Genomic DNA, 19,628 nt, shown 5'->3' with positions numbered 1-19,628 from the left:
TTCACACTGTTCTCTGTGAGATAGCAGGACTGTTAGCATCCCTCCATGGTGATTACAGGGCATTCATGGGGAGTGTAATTTACCTATGATCAGCGCAAATGGGCTGTGTGCTTCCCCTGTCAGCTCTAGTCTACTACAAAGCAGGTGTGCACAACTGAAGCTGTGATGCGATTCCATCATTTAGCACAGGATTATATTATTTACAATCAATGGATTGAATGGAAGTTGTGGAACGTCAATGGGCACTGATTTAGAAGCTTGCTTCTTCGGACATAAAGCTTTAAGAATCCTGATATTGTTCTTTTGGGGTCAGGCACCCACGAGTTACTACGTTATACTTTGCTGTTGCACTTGTATCTTCAGAGATCTCTTCTCTTGAGGAAGTGGAGCATTAAGCAGGAAGATGTCCTAAAAGCTGACTGCACTTAGAATGGGGCAAGAATTAAGTGCAAACTCACTCACCATTCATGCATCTAAATTATATATATATATATATATATATATATGATTCACCTTAGAAAAATCATTGTCATTTTACGTTACAGAACGTTATCACTCATCCGCCGGGGCATCACTTCCATTACCTTAAAGACATTGTTGTCTTAGAGAGACTATATTCGGCAGTGTAGACCATCCCTGTGAGTCTCCAAGGGATCTACAGCATAGATATATTTAATTGTATATATACGGTAACATATATATAATATAACTTTATTGGTAGAGCTCTTTCACCTCTTATAAGAATCCATACATCAATTGTATCAAGCACATTTGTACATATGTCACCACCAACATTTTCAAAACATTGTTTCCTACTTGAGCCCGTGCTATGAACTCCTCTTTACTCCCCTCCTTCCCCCACTCTCCCACCCTCGTGAGTTAATGATAATTAATAAATTATTTACATATCTTACACTGTCTGCTCTCTCCCTTCACCCATTTGTTTTTAGTTTGCTTCACTCGGGGGTGGGGCGGGGGTTCTACATCCATCCTTGTGATCGGTTGCCCATCCCCTCCACTTCTGCCCACACCTCAACTCTACCCTCATAGTATCGCAACACCCATGATTGCTTCTGAAGTTTTATCTGTCCTGGATTCCTTATGCTGAGAGCTCTCATCTCTCCCAGTGTCTTAGTAAGAGTACTCAGTCCCATATTTCTCTGGTGGAGAAAGGTGTGGATTTGAACTGTCAGCCTTCTAGATAACAGCCCACATATAAGTCGTTACACCATTAGCGCTCTAAAATATATATACTTACCTCACTACCAAACTACAGAATATCCTGTCCCGTCCAAGTAGACATAGAGAAATCCCCACCGTAAGTAGATGGGATATACACAAAAGATAAGACAGACAGCTGCTGCAAGAACCGTGAGTGCAGAAAGATACAGTCCAAACTTTATACCCCATTCATGCTGAGTACAGCAACCAAGTGCACTCTGATGAATGCACCCTGGAATGCACCCAGCCCATGCAACGTAGGAAGACATGTGTTCAAGCCGTGATCTCCTGGTTTGTGTATCGATACAAGCACTGGCAACAGCCACCTCTTCCATCATAGGCGGGCACGCATCTCTGATATCTGAGGTCATAAATGTTGTTTGAAGCAGATAAATTCGTCCTTCTCTGTGGAGCACCTGGTCGGATAATTCCATAGATCTTGTGCTTATCTGCCCAGAACTTACTTCACAGCACCACGTGCGATAAGGCACTATGCAACTATGCAATAGGACTCCCCAAATGACATCAGGGAATAACTGAAGTATCCCTTAAGAGCACTGGGAGGGTAGAGGGTGAGTGGTTTGGAAAGGGGGAATTGATTACAAGGATCCACATGTGACCTCCTCCCTTAGGGATGGACAACAGAAAATGGGTTGAAGGGAGACGCCGGATATGGCAAGATATGAAAAAATAATAATTTATAAACTAGCAAGGGCTCATGAGGGAGGGGAGAGCGTGGTGGGAGGGGAAAAAAGAGGGCTTCATGCAAAGGGCCTGAGTGGAGAACAAATGCTTTGAAAATGATTAAGGCAAAGAATGTACAGATGTGCTTTATACAACTGATGTATGTATACGATGGATTGTGATAAGAGTTGTATGAGTCCCTAATAAAATGTTTTAAAAATAACAAATAAATAAATACAGCTGCAGTGTTTCTCTTCATTGCTAAAAAAATAAAGAAGGAAAGAGAATGAAAGAGAGGAAGGAACAAGAAGCTGTGTCACATCCACACAATGAATCCTGCGCTTCCCTAAACACGGTGGATAAAAGGATGAAACCCCGCGAGACATGGGAGGACCTGGGACCCGTTAGGCTGAGTGAAGTCAGTCCATCACAGAAGGATAGGTATTGTGCGAATCCACTAGTATAAGGAAAGACACCAATTAAACAAATCTTAGAGGCCGATTCAAAACATGCTGGTAGAAAGTCTGCCTACGGACCCTAATGCAGAGAGCACCGTCCTTATAAGCACTTCGTACCATCCAACTGGAAAGAGGCCTCACCTCAGCGAGGGTCATCGTATGGGAAGGAGGAACAGGGTGAAGACCATCCACTTGATGCTGTACATCATCGAGACAAGGCTGGGACAAAATCAGCAGGGCCTCCACAGGACTGAGAGGAGAACCTTACTGGGCAATCAGATTAAGACCAGGGCAGGGGGCATGTCCATTTCAGAGGAGGCACTGACCATTCTGTTGGTGGGTCAATGGAGAGGAGCATCCTCATAGGGGGAAGGTGTGTTAAACAGTAATTATAGGAAATTAAGGGAGGAGTACACCCAGTTCTATGATCCTGAGTAGAAACGTTTGAGTGAGTTTCTATGAAAAGCTCATTGGTCCATGCCACGGACTAAGAACTATGATGACCCCAGGTGCTGACCGTACAGGGAACATGGCTTCACAATAGAAGAACTCGGTGTGGAAGCCTGACTGAAGGCCGGGGAACATCTCAGTCAGAACTTGCTGTGGCTTCTGACTTAGGACTGAGATTCCTTGATGGGAGTGCTAGCAAACAATGGCCACCCCACACGGTGGAAATGGACGGCTTTGGACTTTGGGTGGGACCCCTGGCTTCTTGGGTGTCCAATCAAAGGGCCCCCAGAACATCCATATATTTACTACTCAGCTCTCTCCTTGCATTCTTCTGACAGGTATGAATCTGATCGACAAGGTGCCACCCTTGTAAAGAACGTTACAGGAAATGCAACCCTGACTCAATGAAAACAGAGCTCGATCATTTCAGCATCCAATGCATGCAATGAAACCACGCACAGACTGTGGTTCGCACCTGCACTGTGCTCACATACACTCTTCTCCACATTACCTCACTATCTAAGCCAATGGATCAATTACTGCCCCTGTCAGCACAATTGCACAATACCCCAAGTGGATGACGGTTAATGTTTTCATTTTGCTTTGTTTGTTCGTTTTACAGTGTGTGTTTCCTTTGTTTCTATTCTACAAACAAATCAAAGCAAGACCCCCCAGTAAACCAGCGTGGTTTATAATCAGTGGACAAGCTGAAAGAGTGGAAGCATCGAGATAATATCTGACCCAACGGTGTATCAGTGACAGAGGATGGAGAGGGTGAAGGGAATAGGGGAGCAAGTAATGAAAGTAGGAGGGGGGCATAGAGTGGATTGTGAGGACGCATATGCAACCATTTTTAAAAGCAACCAAACTATGGAGGTGCATGATATGCGAAATAAAATCAATAAAACTATACAGGCAGGCGAGGTTTTGCAATGTCAGAATGGAAATTGTGTCAGATATGAATAGTTAGTGATGTGATACAGGCTACATTCTTCCACTGACGTCTTCCCAAATATTTGTTTGTTTTTAAAAATCATTTTATTGGGAGCTTACACAACTTACCCCATCAAATTACCTCATAACCACAGTGTGGGTGTCAACCTTTGCGTTGGTGTTTATTCCTACAATAGTGTTCTCATACAGTATTTGTGCTTTTGAGATTGACTGAGCACAAGACCAGAAGTTGTAAACGATGACTCACTTCGTGGGGTAAGTGGAGGCTGTGTCAGTCCTGAGGGGCAGTTGCTCCCTATGGTGTAGGCTCCCTAGGTGTTGGAAGCACCCTGATTGTGGTGTCTCTGGCTTGTGCTATAGGGATTGAGATAGACAGATGTATATCCAACAGAACAAAACTATATGTAGACCTGAGATTGAGCATGATGATTCTGTTTCATGTGACTAATGTTTAGCCTCCTCCTCCTACACTGCCTTTCACATGTTCCTTTATGTTCTTAAATGAATCCCTTGTCAACACATGCAGAAGCCTTAAAGGACTAGAGGAAAGTTGTATGTTTCATTCATACTGCACCCCGACACACCTTCTGTAAATGCATGTCCAATTGTCTACAGATGGGCTTGGGGATTCCACTCTGTGCTTCCTCCCCACCACCCGCTGCACCCCTATTGAAATTAGTATGATTTTGTTCTGGGTCTTAAATGCCTGTAACATAATCCCATTGACACCTCATGATCACACAGGCTGGTGTCTTTCCATGTGGACATGTTTGCTTTTCAGCTAGATGGCTGACTGTGTATCTTCAAGCCTTTAAGTCTCCAAATGCTATATCTTTTGATAGACGTGCACCATCAGTTTTCTCCAACACATTTGCTTATGCACACACTTTGTCTTCAGCGATCCTGTCGGGAAGGTGAGCATCACTGGGTGTTCTTAAGTTCGGCCCTCTTGCGGCAGGAGAAATGAATAGCACGGGTGCATGGCTTTGGAACATGCGTTTATTTTCTACTATTGCAAGTGGTAGGAGACAGAAATGTGGGGCAGGGCTCTCGGCACTTGTTTTCTCCCTGGAAAGGGGTCAGCGGAAGGTCATGTCGCTTTTTAGCATCGGGGACACCTGCAGTCCTGAAGAACTCCATGTGCCTGGGCATCCACGTCGCCAAGGTCCTGCATATGCCCACGGAAGGGGCCGTGGGTGACAGGGATGTATTTTGCTCCTGGCTTTGATTCGTGATGTGGGTGAGCACATCTGCTACCTGCTGCTGAATCTCCTTTTCCATCACTTTCAGAAGATGGATGTGAAGCAATTAAGGCTTGACTTCAGGAAGGCTGATCACGTTAGATGCATCCTCTGACCGATACCTCCAACCTCCTTCATCATCATGGCAAACATGACCTCAAGCTCAAGAACTCAATCCAAACCGCTCTAATTTAGGAAACACTAGTCTTTCCAAATACGACATTGGGATCCCGAGGTAGAAGTCAGGATTGAGAACAGATGGCAAAGGGTTGTGGCACTAGTTGTCCATACGGATGCAGATTGCATCGCACAGGGTGCGACAGTGCCTGTAAGCAAGGCGTATTCTTTGGGGTCCATGGAGCTGCAAGGTCAGCCTCAGCTGCTCCATCACCTCTGCAAGGGTATGCCAGGGCAGAGTTAACTGGGGGTCCATGTAGCAATTGAGGGGGACAGGAAGCTCTAGAAAGGCAAAGTTGCACCTTGGGAACGTGTGAAACAGCAGGGTCTGTAGGACAGCCATGGACAACGGGTTTCCGCAGAGTTTCAAGATTCTGAGCTGAGAGCAGTGACCCAGAGCAGGCTGCAAGTAATTGCAGTCAGAGTCCGTGATGGCACAGTCCGCCAAATCCAGGTGGACCAGGGTGGCTGAGACTCTGTTCAGCAGAGCAGGGAGGAACTCGTAATTGGAGCCAGGCCTGCGTACACCACTCAAGTCAAGGGATTTCAGGTGGCTGGTGCAGGGACATGAGGACAGGTATGTCAAGTCCTGGTCCATAAGCAAGGAACGGCGTATGTGCAGGGTCTCCAAGGGCGCCTGCAAGCATCTGAGCAGCTGGTGGAGGTGGTTACCAAAGAAGTTCACAGAGTGCAGCATGAGGGTGTGGAGCTGATGCAGACTGAGGAGCTGAGTGGTGAATTCTTGAAGTAGCTTCTGCACCTCGTCCTCATCGTTCTCCCCGGGGACGATGCAATACAGGGTGCATTCAGAGAGGAGGAGTGTATGCAGCTGGACCATCTGGGCCAGGTAAGGAGCGAACCAGTTGAGGCTTTGCTGGTCCCAGCTACCAAGCAATCTCATCTCCTGGAGAGAGTCTAGCTGCAATATGTTGAGGATCTCCCCAAGAATGGGAAGCGGGGCAACATTCCGAACAAGCTCGAGCTTCCTGCAGCACAGGTGTGGCAGGTCCTTAGTCTGCTTGACCCTTTCGATGAGGAAGGTGAGCATTTCATTTGGGATGTCTTCCTGAAAGCACAGGTCAGTGAGCACCGTCATGCCAGCCAAGGCTGGATATTTCTCCACTGACCTACATTTGTCTTCTTTGAGGATCTGAGTCTTGGGATGGGTGGACTCTGGATCCTCTGCTGACGTTACAGAGGCAGTAGACTGGCGTCCAGCCCACACTTTCCAGAAGTTGGTCCCAGTGTTCATTTGTAAATCCAGCACTTTCAGTTTGCATCTCCTGTGCTTAACCTTCTGGGAAAGCAGTATAGCAAGGCCATCAAGGGCAGCCTTTAAGATGTCAGGGGGAGACTGACAATCTTCCATCAGAGCCCCCAGAGGGAGCTTGAGGAAGGGCCACACCCCAACCATGGCCTTCACTGTCTCTCTGTAATCTCCGACAACAGCTGCCACGAACAGGGGAGGGAAGAGCTCTGTGGGCAGCCACTCCAGAGAGGCAATGGCTGAGGCCTCATTCTGCAACACGCTCTGGATGGCCAGGTCCAGGAACCTGGGTGGGTTCCTGCTGCTCATGCTGATCAATCTGCTCCAAGAGCGATCCTGACCTGTGAATGAAGAGAAAGGGTCTGCTCAGTGTTCTGGGAGAGCCAATCTGGTTGTCCTAGCCCTCCACACTCTGGACTCCACTGTCATCCCCTTTGCCCCTCAGAGAGGAGCTCGCTGACCATGCTAATCTTTCCAGTAACTCACACTGGTAGAGGCTGGTCCACGTGGGCTTAGATTTCAAACTGGATTCTTCTTCTGACTCAAGTTGACCCAGAGGCTGTGGAATCCAAGATGGGCAGTCAGGAGTCTGATGGCAGACAGTGACCTCAGCAGCTGGGGAGGTGAATGAAGCAAAAATAAGTAGGAAATTTGGGGGACGCTACCTCAAGTTTCAAAGACTGAGAGTGAGATGAAAGGGCCCGACATTTCAGAGCTAGGGAACACTTATCCATGGACTGGAGGTCTCATCCTTTCAGTTCAGGGGCTCTGACAACAGATGGTTTTGCCTCTCTGGATTCATCTGCATCGCTCATTCCCTAGATCATGAATGCAGAATATTCAAACATCACAAAAGAGTGAAATCATCTGGAAATAGAAATTCCACTCAAAACTTACTTTCTGAGTAAGAAGCCGGATGTCCGCATTCACTTTTTAAAAGTCTCTTTTAATGGAAGACAGATGTTTCTTTGCTTTTATGAAATACCTTTATTGGGGGCTCTTACATCTCTTATCATAAGCCACACATGCATTCATTGTGTCAAGCACATTTGCAGGGATGCTAATATCATCGGTTTCAAAACATTTTCTTTATACTTGACCCTGTTTATATACAATGAGAGGGAAACCGATCCATGTACTTATATCTATATGTTAATAATTAAGGTTGCAGATGGACATGGGGCCTAGATACAAGTACTACCTCAACAAAAGTCACTTGGTCCTAATTATCTGCATTCTGTGATGCTCACCTTCCCGATACCATAACGTAAGATGAAATGTGGGTATAAGTAAAGGTGGGGAAAGCTGCCTGTCTATGAAAAGATATAGCATTTGGGGTGTTAAGGGCTTAAAGTTAAATAAGCAGCCATCTAGCTGAAGTGGTTTTCTTGATTTGACTGTTATTGATGACTTATTGAAAATGAAATGTTCTGACTGAAGCCCTTACCTAAAAGACATTTTGTGGGAGTTCATTATCAGCAGGCAAAAGCAAAGCTGGGGCCATGAAGCTGAAGACATGAATCAGATGCAGGAGAATGCAAATATAACCTCAGACACATTCCACTGGAATGTCAAGAGAATCTCAACAACAGATGTGATCAAGTGAATACGATCGACAGAAAACTGAACCAGCTATAGCATGACATCAATAGTATCATGTATGAAAGAAAAATCCTTCACAATACAGAAAAGAATGAATGACCTAGCTGGACGCAAAGGAGACTCTGAATCCTGACATTGGTAGAAGCATCGCTAAAGCCAATGGAAGAAACCATCAAGAGCTGAGCAGAACATGTAAAACAGAAGACAAATTACACTATTATAGTGAGATATGCTGCTCAAGGTGAAAATCAGCAGTGACAATAGGAGGTCAAAGAGGTGGTAAGAGGAGGCCATTCCATGCATGTAACAGAGAAAGGAGAGGTGGGAAGGAGGTGAGACCCAGTTAAAGCTTTGTCTCACATAAAAGCTGGAAAAATAAAGGCAGAGCCAATTAAATACAGATTCATTTGGGGTTTCCTCCTGTCGACAGAGAAACTAAACATAGTCATTTCTGCCAAGATCTTTGTTAATAGCTTTGGAATAAAAAAGGGACTTTTTTTTATCCATCACGTCATCATTGAGGAGGACAAAAGACTAAGCTTTCGCTCATTTACATGTCTTAGTTTAAAGGAGACCTCCCTTAAGTCTACACTCTCATTCTTCCCCTGTGCTTCAGCATCATTTACCTGTCTTTCCCAGAGCAATCTGTTCCCCCTTGCTTCCAGGACACCATGAGATTCCGAGCTACTGATCTTCCCCGTGTCCTTTCAAGTTCAACATGAGTATTTGGTGGTCAGAAAATGACTGTTGGTTCTCAAGAAGGCAGTGGGACTATTCCCTGCATTAGGACAGACTCGGGAGCCTTCGCAGGCAGTGGTTATGCATTGGGCTGCTGTGACCTGCATGGTCAGCAGTTTGAATCCACCAGCAGCTTCGCAGGAAAAACACTGGGCTTTCTTGTCCCATGAAGAGTTATCGCACCAGCATTTCTAAGGGGTTGCTGAAAGTCAGCAGTGACTCCATGGCAGTGTGCTTCAGTCTGAGAGGCTGTCAGAAAGTGCTCGACATGTAAGGTCAAACACAATGCAGACAGAGCTGAAGAACCTTCCTTAGAATTTTTTAAGCGCAAGGAACTGAAGAAGACCACAAGTGCTAGAAGCAAAACAAAACAAGACTGAACAGAACGAATCGAAAGTGCGAATTTCACAATTAAAATTCTATGGTTCCCAATTTTGAAAGATGCTGTTTTTGTTAGGAGCATTTGTGTCATTCCAGATGCACACAAATCCTATAACCTACGAAGGAAGCACTGTTCTGTCCTGTCCTCCCAAGCCACCACTGTGAAACAAACTACCACACAAATATTCGATGAAAAATGCAGGGGCCACCAAAACAAGATGAAGGAACACACAGAGTGGGTTTCCTAAAAGAAGGAGACATTCAACCATGACAAGAAGTAGCGTATGAAACAGGGATTCTAGGACAAGACCCTTTCCCTCTGTCCATCCATGGATCTGGTCTCCCACGGAGAGGCCGCTGTGTTCTCCCATCTCCTTACACCAGCCCTCCAAGATCTGCGTCCCTCCCCATCAGCTCCTCGCAACCATTCAGGTAGTTTTCATGTAACTCTCGTTCAACTCACAGTTGCAGACGCTGACAAGGCTCCAATTTCAGTCTTGGCCACGGTCCTTGTTGAAGTAGATCCGGTGCATGAAGAATCCAAGAAGGCAGGTCGAACGGCAGACTTCTTCGTCAAGAATGTTGAGCCTGAAAACTTCCAGAGAAGCCAGGAAAATGTTGGCAAGGTTCCGTCTCAAGTCCAGAAACCTTCAGGTCAAGTGAAGGGTCCAGGTGCGGAACAAAGCTCCAGAGCATTCAGAGAGTCCTTTTAAAGGATAAGACCACACCCACCAGGAAGCTATTGCTTCCCCCTCATTGGCTGTTCACAGTAGGTCTCATCATGGAAGTGATGGCATTTCATGAGATCTCATCAGCCGGGCTGATGCCATCAGAACGGACCAACTCCTGAGAATCCAGACCCAGCCCTGTTCACACAAGCCCTTGGCCATCACCCCTTATGCACTGGGAGGGAGAGGCCACAGAAGATGGTGAGGGTTGTGTTGGCGGGTGAAAAAGGATTAAGTGGGTGTTTACAGAAATGGTTTTATTGCCCCGTTTCTCATACATGCAATATAGTTTTGTCATTATGGATGCTCCTCTTTGTAGCGCACTTCCTGAAGCACAAACTTTCTTCCACTGTACCTCCTCCGACTTATGAAAAAAGTATGAAAAGGAGTACAAATTCCTCCTTGGCTTCCTACTGACTGTCAATCTTTCCAGGAGTCGATGGCTTCATTAAAGCACAAGGACTGGCTGACAAATTTGAACCAGTGACCTGGTGGTGTGCTGACCAATGTTTGAAGGACTGACCTCTGCAGAAGGATCCCACACACTGTCTTAAATCTCAAGTGCTCTCAGGATACAAGCATCAACCTAAGAGTTTCCATGACTGTAACTCTGTGTGGGAGTAGAAAGCCCCATCTTTCTCCCATATATAAAGCGTTCTTGTGTGCTTTTGCCCCATGGGATTCTTTCCACTTTCTCTCAAGGGCTGTATGAGCTTTGTTGGTAAACAATGCTGCGTGTGTTTGAGGTGGCAGACTCTCATCATTCTCCATTGTAGAAGCTAGTGGTTTTGGAAGCCTCCAACTATTGATTAATAGACAAGCACAGCCGACTACCTAGGCACAACTCCAAAACTGACATCCTTCCGTGCCCATTTCTGTTAGGTCGAGGGAACAGAGCCCAAAATTGAATGCACATTTTTAATAGTGTAGCTCCAGGAGAAGTAAATACCACAAGAGGATAGCTTTACAAAGAGACATTTATTTTATCTTAGGCAAAATATGTTAGTGTCAGAAGCTTAGACATGGATATGAAAGATTGGATGTTGATTGTCTTGTACTGGGATGAACTGGTAACTTTTCAGGATCTGTGTGCATTCCATGGGGATTCCACGAGTGTTGGCATCCAGGTTCTTCTGAATCTATAAGTTTCCCCTGCAGGGACCCTGGGTTCCAAGGACATGCTCTGCTCCTGTCTGTTGGCCTCTCTTTTCATGTCTTGTAGATGAGAGATGTGAAGCCAGCAAGGAATGACTGGGCTAAGGGCGTAAATGTCAGATGCTTCTTGTAATCTTCAACTCCAATCACCACATTGTTAGAGCAAAGATAGCCTAATCCTCTTGAACCTAACTCCAAATAATATCATTTGCATAGTGAACATGAGGGTTTTCCACGTGGTACAGTAAACCAGAAGCATAAGTGAGGATTAGTAAGGAAGGCAACCACATTAGCTTTCCACATGCATGATGATTTCATCGCAACTTCCCTTACTGGGAGAAAATCTTAAAGTGAGGAATCTGTAGCCTGCAGGGTCGTCTTGAGATCCTCCATTGCATCTAAAAGAGTATCCTAAGACAGAGAACTTTCCGTGTCCTCATAGCAATCCTGAGACACAAGGAGCCCTAGAAGGGAGAACTTACACAGAGCTTGTGTGCTGAAGCAGGTCCTGCAGGACAGCCATGGAGACTGGGTTTCCACCCAACTCTAAGGTGGTGAGCGCGGAGTACTGGCACAGAGCAGGCTGCAAGGCAGTGAGCTCAGAGTCATCGATTTCACAGTCAGCTAAATTCAGGTGGTTCACGGTGGCTGAGACCCACTCTAGCAGACTTGGGAGGAATTCATGTCTTAAGGAATCCCTGAACATACCACTCATATGCGGGGACCTTAGTTGGCTGGTTCGGGGACAAAAGCACAGGCTGTCAGGCCAGAGTCCAACGCAATGCAGTGCTTTTAAAGAGAGAAACTGCGAATGTGTAGGCCAACAACTGAGCAGCTGATAGACGTGGTCATTGAGGAAGAAGACTGATTCCAGAACGAGGTGCTGGAGTAATGCAGACTGAGGATATGAGAGGCCAGTTTTGCAAGACACTTCTCCACTTTGTCCATGGTACATGACACCAGGGGATCTGGACTTATGTGGGACTTACGTGGGAAACATGGAGTGTGCTCTGGTGACTCATCTGGGACAGGTAAGCAGTAAACCAGTTGCGCCTCTGCAGGTCCCATCTGCAGTGGATTCCCACCTCCTGCACAGAATCCATCTGTACCCCATTTAAGATCTCCTCAATAATCGGAAGCTGTGACAGATCTCCTTCAAACGCTAACTACTGACAGAAGAGGGTAGGCAGGGTCTTTCCACAGTTGACTCTTGTAATGATAATAGTGAGCAATTCATCTGGTACTGATTCAAGAAGGCAAATGCTTTTGAGCAAATACATAGAGGCCAAACACTGAGGCTTCTCTCCTGCTACGGGATCCTTCCCTTTGAGAGTCACAGTCCTGGGCTAGGTTGTTACTGGACGCAATGGATTGGGTTTCAGACCACACTCTCCAAAACTTGGTGTCAGTGTTCAGGCATATATCCACAACTCAGAGTTCACATCCCCTGCGTGGAATCATCTGGGAAGCAGGATATCAAAATATCCTGTTGAGAATGCCAAGACTTCATGAGAGCCCCTACGGGAACAGGATAAAAAGCCAAGACACTACCGTGGCCTTCGCTGCGTGTCTGTGTCCACCGACCACAGCTGCATGACAGTGGTGGGAAGAGTTCGTGAGTAGCGACTCCAGGACGGCCATGGCTGAGGCCTCATCCTGCCACACACTCTGGATGCCCAGGTCCAGGAGCCTGGGTGGGTTCCTCCTGCTTCTGCTGATCAATCTGCTCCAAGAGCAATCCTGACTTGTGAATGGTACGAGACGTCTGCTCAGACTTCTGGGAGAGCTACACTGGTTGTCCTTGCCCTCCAAAACTGGATCATGGCACCCAGAGCTCCTCAGAAAGGAGCTTTCTGGCTTTGTTACTCCTCTTATCAACTCACAGTGGGAGAGGCTCTCAAGATCCGTGTGAGGCTTACTTTTCAGTCTAGCTACTTCCTCTGCGTACGTTGGCCCTAAGGTTTTCGAACCCAATATGGGCAGGCCGATGATGGACCTCAGCAGCTGGTGAGGTGGATAAATCAAAGATCAGTAGGAAATATGGTCATTGCATATTGAATCAAACCATCCCAAGGCTAACTAACTCTACAGGAAAGGCAAACTCAAGAGGCATAATGGTGCGTTCATCAAACTGAACTTGGAGATCTGTATTGAACTACAACACACTGGGTGATGGGGTATCTATGGGAGTACAAGAAAGTCTTGTCAATACAATGATGAGTAAAATTTTCTCACGAATCACTAATGAAGACGCTGAAGTAGTTTTCCAATCACTTCAGTATGAAATTGACCCAACATGTAGTCAAGCCACATAGATAATTATTGGTAATTGGAGTGAGAAATTAGGAAACAATGAGGTAGGGAAAACAGTTGGAAAATATGGTCTTGGTGATAGAAGGATTCGTGAAATCACAAGGTAAATTTTGCAAGTATACTTTAGACAAACATTGGTCACATTAAGGCAATCTTGTTGACTGATGAATAACCTGACTCCTTCCCCCCTTTCATGTCAGAGAGTCCCAGTAGTCATTTATTTTAAAATATGCTCCTATGTAATCAAAATTAAAACATTTTAATTAATATCATTGTTCCCTTTAATGTTTTAGCCATGATGGTACTATTTTTATTTTATTGACCAGGATGTTGTTATCAAAGCTATACCCTGCAACATTCACTAACTCTAAAGAATAACAGTATTAATTTTCCTGGCTGATTTGCAGAAGCTGGTGCCTTGTGTACTCTTGCTGGGTGGTCTGCAGACCAGCGGCACCATGTAAGGCCATAGCCAGCCCACCAGGGGGATGCTGCCCGGGATGTAGTGGATCTTCTTGTGGTAGAAGAGGAGCCCGTCCACCTCAAAAGGGAAGCGTGTGGCCAGCACCTCACACAGCCTCTTGGGGTGCACTGGAAGTTCTGGGCCCCACAAACTAAAAAGGATTGAGCTTTGTTTGCTCTCCCAGGTCACCTTCCTCAGCTAACTTCACATGCATCCAGTAGAACCAGAAATCAGTGGGGCAGTCATAAACGCGATGTCCCCGCTAACACAACAGGTCCAGAACGTAGTAAGTCTGCTGCACCTCGCTGTGAATGCAGTGCACAATGGTGTCCATGAGCTCTGCCTGCTGCCTCCGGGCAGGAGGGAAGGAAACCTGTCCACACAGTAAACGCTCTTGGTGTAGGTGCTGGTGCAACCCCTGGAGGCCATGATGAGCGCTCTTTTTCCAATGGGGCACAAGACCACAATCCACTCCTGCCCCAAGTCCGTGGGGACATCAATCAGCCACTCAGAGAGCATCAACTGATTGGCAAAGTGCTAGGGGAGTTTCTCGTCAATGTCAACATCCATGTCTTCGTCATCTTTCCTGTGTTCCTCCTCCTCACTCTGCACTCCAGTCCAGTCATCTTCAGCCAGCCTTCTGGCCTGGTTCACAGAGGCGAGTCGCTTGTATTTCTGCAGTTCAAATAACGACGGTGCAGCTCATCCTGCTCCAAGGAACTGCACTTGGGCTTGTACTGGGACAGGAGCGGGTGTGAGGCTGCACATCCGTTCAAATCTCGGGACACAGAGAATCTGCTAGCCAGGGCTGGACTCAGCTCTTCCATCATTCCATCAAACTTTTTGAACAAAATAAATGGCAGCTATGCACGCCTGACTTCTGCCTGTGCAATCCACGGAAATCAAGTCCACTAAGAAGTTGGACAAGTGTTTCACTACAAAAGAGACCCTAACACCAAGATAAGTTAAGGACAAAGTGCCTTCGTTTATGAAGGACACAAAGATGCAGACACATTAGGGTCGCCATTCCCATGAAGTCTTCATACCATCAGACTAATCAAACATGGGATTTTACTTCACTAAGTCCTGGAATACAGGGAGCTGTACAAATTCATGAGTAATTGTAAGACCACTAATCACAATAAGAGGGGGATTATGGAAGCCATAGGAGGACCAAGATTGGGACACATAGTTTATGTTCTAAAGACTTTGGCACTTTCAAATGAAGCAATTGAGCAAGATGCTAGGGTAGGACTCCTGATTATGCAACCTACAGTCCTGTCCATCAAGGACATGCCCAGGGAGCCCTAAAACACTGCTTCTCCCTGGACCATCTTTAGAAGCATGCAAGTAATGCAATTTCCAATGCACCCTACCAGAGGGCAAGATGAACAACTTCATTGTTACATGATCTCAAGGCATTTCCAGAAGTGGTTTTTGATTTGGGGTTTTTGTTTTGTTTTTGACATTGGAAAGTTATGTGTAACATCCAAAAACTTAGTGCTGAGACATAAGCCCTAACTTAAGAGATTTTGGAGGAGGTCATTATGTGCAGTCAAAAATGAAGCTGGGGCCATGAAGATGAAGAAATGAATCAACTACGTGAGAGCACAAATATAACCTGAGATCCATCCCACATGAATGGCAAGGCCATCTCAAGAACAGATAGGATTGAGTGAACACTAACAGCAGGAAACTGGACCAGCTGTGTGATGACATCAATAACATCATGTATGAAGAAAGCAAAGTCCTCCACAAGACACAAAAGGTAGAATGACAAAAGTGGACATCTAAGAGACTCTGAATCCTGCCATTGGTAGAAATGTAACTAAAGCAAATGGAAGAAATGATAAAAGAATGCTGAACAGAACATTTCAAAGAGCAACTTCAGGAGAAAAATTAAAATATTAACATGAAACATGATGCCCAAGGGGGAATCCTTCAAGTTATAGTGGTGAGAACATCGAGAATGTCATTCGGTAGATGTGGCACAGAAAAGAGAAGTGGGAATAGGCTCACACCCCAGGAAAGCTTGGCCTGACTTTATCCAAAGAAACATAGTCAGACAGGCATTTTCTGCACAGCTTTCAGTTAATAGCTTTGTAATCAAGAGGGTCTTATTCATCCACCAGGTGAGAATTGACCACAGAAGACTAAGCTATCTCTGGTTTACATGTCTAGGACATGTTTGTCTACCCTCCTTAAATTTTCTGTTTTAAGGGTTTGTGGTGGGGGTGTGAGAGGGTTGAATAGTAAGGGTTCAACTTACTCTTCAGACACGAGAGTCTCAGCAGCAGTGCTGTGGGTCCACAAAAATGACGGCCACTAAAACGCCTTGATAATTTAGAAGAGTTGTTATTCAGTTGTCACCCGACATTGAGAATCTAAAAGAAATTCCAGGATTGAAGTCTTGAGTGGATATTTAAGTCCATCATTAAAAGCAAACACTCACTTAGAATCTGTCTATAATTATTAAGCAAGCACAAGGTTTGCACTAAAGTGCATGCTCTCAAACAAAGAGTAAAAGGAGCTTCTTGCCACAGTCAATGCAGATGAATGGAAACCACACAGGACAGAGTAAACCACCCCTGTGGGATTCCACGACTGTAATTCTGAATGGGAGAAGAAAGCCCCATCTTTCTCCCCTATTTAAAATACAGGTATCACTGAATGGGCCATTCCATTTCACCTCAGTGGACGGGATCACCTACTTGGGGACCACTATTATATGTCTTTATGGGAGCAGGCTCTCATCACTCTGAACTGGAAACAGCGGTGGTTCTGAAGACTCCAACAGTTGATTAATAGATGAATAACTCCACACTGGAGCCCATCCCCCAAACTGACACCCTTCTTTACCTGCCACACTACAGAGAATCATGATCTCAGCAAGATGATACATTTAAAAAGAGGACCTGATGCAAAGGGCTTAAGTGGAGAGCAAATGCTTTGAGAATGTTTGGGGCAGGGAATGTGCGGATGTGCTTTATACAATTTATGTGTATATATATGTATGGATTGTGATAAGAGTTGTATGAGCAGCTGATAAAATGTATTGTAAAAAGATGATACATTTAATGAACCATTGCACAAAAGCAAGCTATTAAGATGCATCAAGTCCCTGAATAGATACTGAGTTGTGAAGGAGATAGAGGGTAAGCACAACCCCCTGATCTGTTTACCCTGATTAGACTGGGTAGAGCAAATATATTTATATGTTCATAATGCAATATTGAATGCACTCAAATCACATAGGCCTCAAAGAAAGACAAGTTTGGAATGCCACACCTCAACCTCTAGGACCTTCCCCACTTAGCACCTCAGAACTATTTAGAGAATTTTCCTGTGACTCCCTATTTCAAATCACCATTGGAAAGGTTAACAAGGCTCAGATTTTAATCTTGACTCTTATCTTTGATCAAGTATTTCCAGTGGGTGATGAATCCAAGATGGCAGGTCAAAGGACAAACTTTTCCCAAGGGTGTTGAGACCAACAATTTCCATAGATACAGAGATAATGTCAGGATTAGGTCTCAAGTCTCCAAACATTCAGGACAGAGGAAGGGTCCAGGCCCAGAACAAAGGAGAGAGCTTTCAGAGTCATTTTAACTCATAAAACCACACCCACAAGATAGCTAGCTTCCCCATCATTGGCTGTTCACAGTAGGTCTCAGCAGGGAAGTGATGGTATTTTTGGTCGTTTTATCCTCCAGGCTGATGCCATCCTAACAGAACACACCCTTTGCGTCCAGACCCAGCCCTGTTGAGATAAACTGTCAGCCATCAAACCTCACCCCCTGTGATTGATAGTACATAGAACATTTTGAGGAGATGTGTCAGCAGATGAGAGTGGATTAAGCAATTGGTTACAGAAATGGCTCTAGTCCACAGATTGTCACATATGCAAAATAATACCCTTATTGATATTCATTTGTGTAACTCCTTTCCCATAGCACAAACACACTTGTACTGTGTCTCTTCCAACATAGAGCCAACTTATGGGAAAGAGTAAAAGTGCCTCCTTGGCTGCCTACAGACTGTTGATCTCTCCAGGGGTAGATGACCTCATCAAGCCCCACAGATTGCCGGGTAGGTTGGAATGAGTACCCTGGTGGCAATCAGCCCAATGCTTTACCAAGCATGCCACATCAATTGCATTTATCTGGAGCACTGCAGGGATGATTGGATCACATTGGGCATGTTTAAAGCATGGACCTCTTGAGAAGAGCACAGTATATTCTCTTCTCAACGGCTCTTATGTCAGAAGCATTACCAATTAGGGTTTATAAAACAAGGAAACATCATTTTCTTACTGTTTAGGTAGGTGGAATCCAACTTCAGGACCTCACCTGGAAGATAAGGTTCTCTCCCCGTGGGTTCTGAGGTACCTTCCTTATATCCTTGCAACATCTGTGGGATGCTAGATCCTGGCCAGACTTTCTCTCCCATCTGCATCAGGAAGTGCTTCAAGTCTGGCTGCCTTCCAGCTAGTTGGGTTGCATCATTTGCATTTGGTAGGATGTGTGCTTGTTCTTCCAATCCTAAACTTCCACTCCAAACAGAGATGCTTACATACTTTCCACACTGATGAAATTCGTGACCTCAGCAAGTTGACACAGATCTTGTACCCTTGCACATAGGCAAGTTATAAAGACGTATCAAGGACCCTCAATGGGTATGGAGGTGTGAAAGATAGAGGGCAGTGGTTCTCAACCGTCCTAATGCGCGACCCTTTAATAGAGTTCCTCATGTTGAGGTGACCTGCCCAACCATAAGATTATTTCCCTTGCTACTTCATAACTGTCATTTTGCTATTGATATGAATTGGACGACCTCTAAAAAAGGATCCTTTGAGACCCCAAAGGGGTCAAGACACACAGGTTGAGAACCTATGTATTATAGAAGGTAAGCAATACACTCTAATTTTTGTATTGTTTCTATTGAGCAGAGCAAGTAAATACATAGGTGAATAATACAACATAGAACACATTCACTTCACCCAAAATGGAAACATGACCGTGTTGTGTTTCACAGGCCCATTATACAAGAACTAATTGCAATACATGTAAGGTTTTCACAAACATAAATCCATTCTTTACTAATATCCCTTGTAGAAGGCTAAACGTAGGGGACTCCCTGTAGGAAATGACTGTATCTCTTTGTCATCATTGTACATTTGGAGTCCTGGCTCTCCACCTCCTATGTGTTTAGCCCAAGATGTTTCCAGACAGTCTGAGACTTCTCACATGAACCACCTGGTCCAAACAGGAGGCAAATCAGTGCAGGCTGAGCAGTTCCAGCTGCAAAACACTGCCACACTGTGGACACAGTCTTGTTGCACCCGTTTGAAGATATCCTCAAAAAGAGCAAGTTAAGGACAAGCGTCAATAGACCCTGGCTGCCTCCAAGGCAGAAACTGTGCATGATAACAAAGTATGGATAGCCATGAGAAGGGGCATTCCCAATACTTCGTCGTTGAATGGTTAAGTGGATCAAGAGAAAGTTGTGGCAACGTAGCAAGGAAGCAGTGCTCAATTTCTATTGAGGAAGGGTATGCCAAACGGACAAGTATATATACTTTTATTTGTGTTTATAATATTATAACATAACATTATCTATATATAAAGAAGTATAACCAGATTGCTCCTTACAGATGTGGATGATGGGACGTCAAGCTACATATTTTGGACCTGTTTTTTGGAGAGATCGGTTCCTGGAAAAGGACAGAGAGACAAAAGCAGGCCATTGACGTGATGGAGTCACAGAGTAGCTGCAACGAAGGCCTCACATTTACAC

General features: G+C 45.2%; 1 protein-coding gene and 1 pseudogene across 1 annotated transcript; both read right to left on the bottom strand.

Moving 5' to 3' along the window:
• Positions 1-5,285: 5,285 nt before the first annotated feature.
• LOC142435644 (PRAME family member 27-like) lies at positions 5,286-6,281 on the bottom strand. The gene has a single exon (XM_075539858.1). It carries the CDS (start codon positions 6,279-6,281, stop codon positions 5,286-5,288), a length of 996 nt encoding a protein of 331 aa, XP_075395973.1.
• A 7,455-nt stretch (positions 6,282-13,736) lies between these two features.
• On the bottom strand, positions 13,737-14,659 carry LOC142435643 (snurportin-1 pseudogene; annotated as a pseudogene).
• Positions 14,660-19,628: the final 4,969 nt, after the last annotated feature.

Source organism: Tenrec ecaudatus, chromosome Y (assembly GCF_050624435.1).
Source record: "Tenrec ecaudatus isolate mTenEca1 chromosome Y, mTenEca1.hap1, whole genome shotgun sequence".
Taxonomy (NCBI): domain Eukaryota; kingdom Metazoa; phylum Chordata; class Mammalia; order Afrosoricida; family Tenrecidae; genus Tenrec; species Tenrec ecaudatus.
Note: the sequence above shows the minus strand (reverse complement) of the source record. Positions and strands in the feature narration are given on the sequence as shown.

What these genes read in the sequence shown, in the direction of transcription:
- LOC142435644 (XM_075539858.1), bottom strand. Translation starts at nt 6,281, where the DNA reads ATGACGGTGCTCACTGACCTGTGCTTTCAGGAAGACATCCCAAATGAA.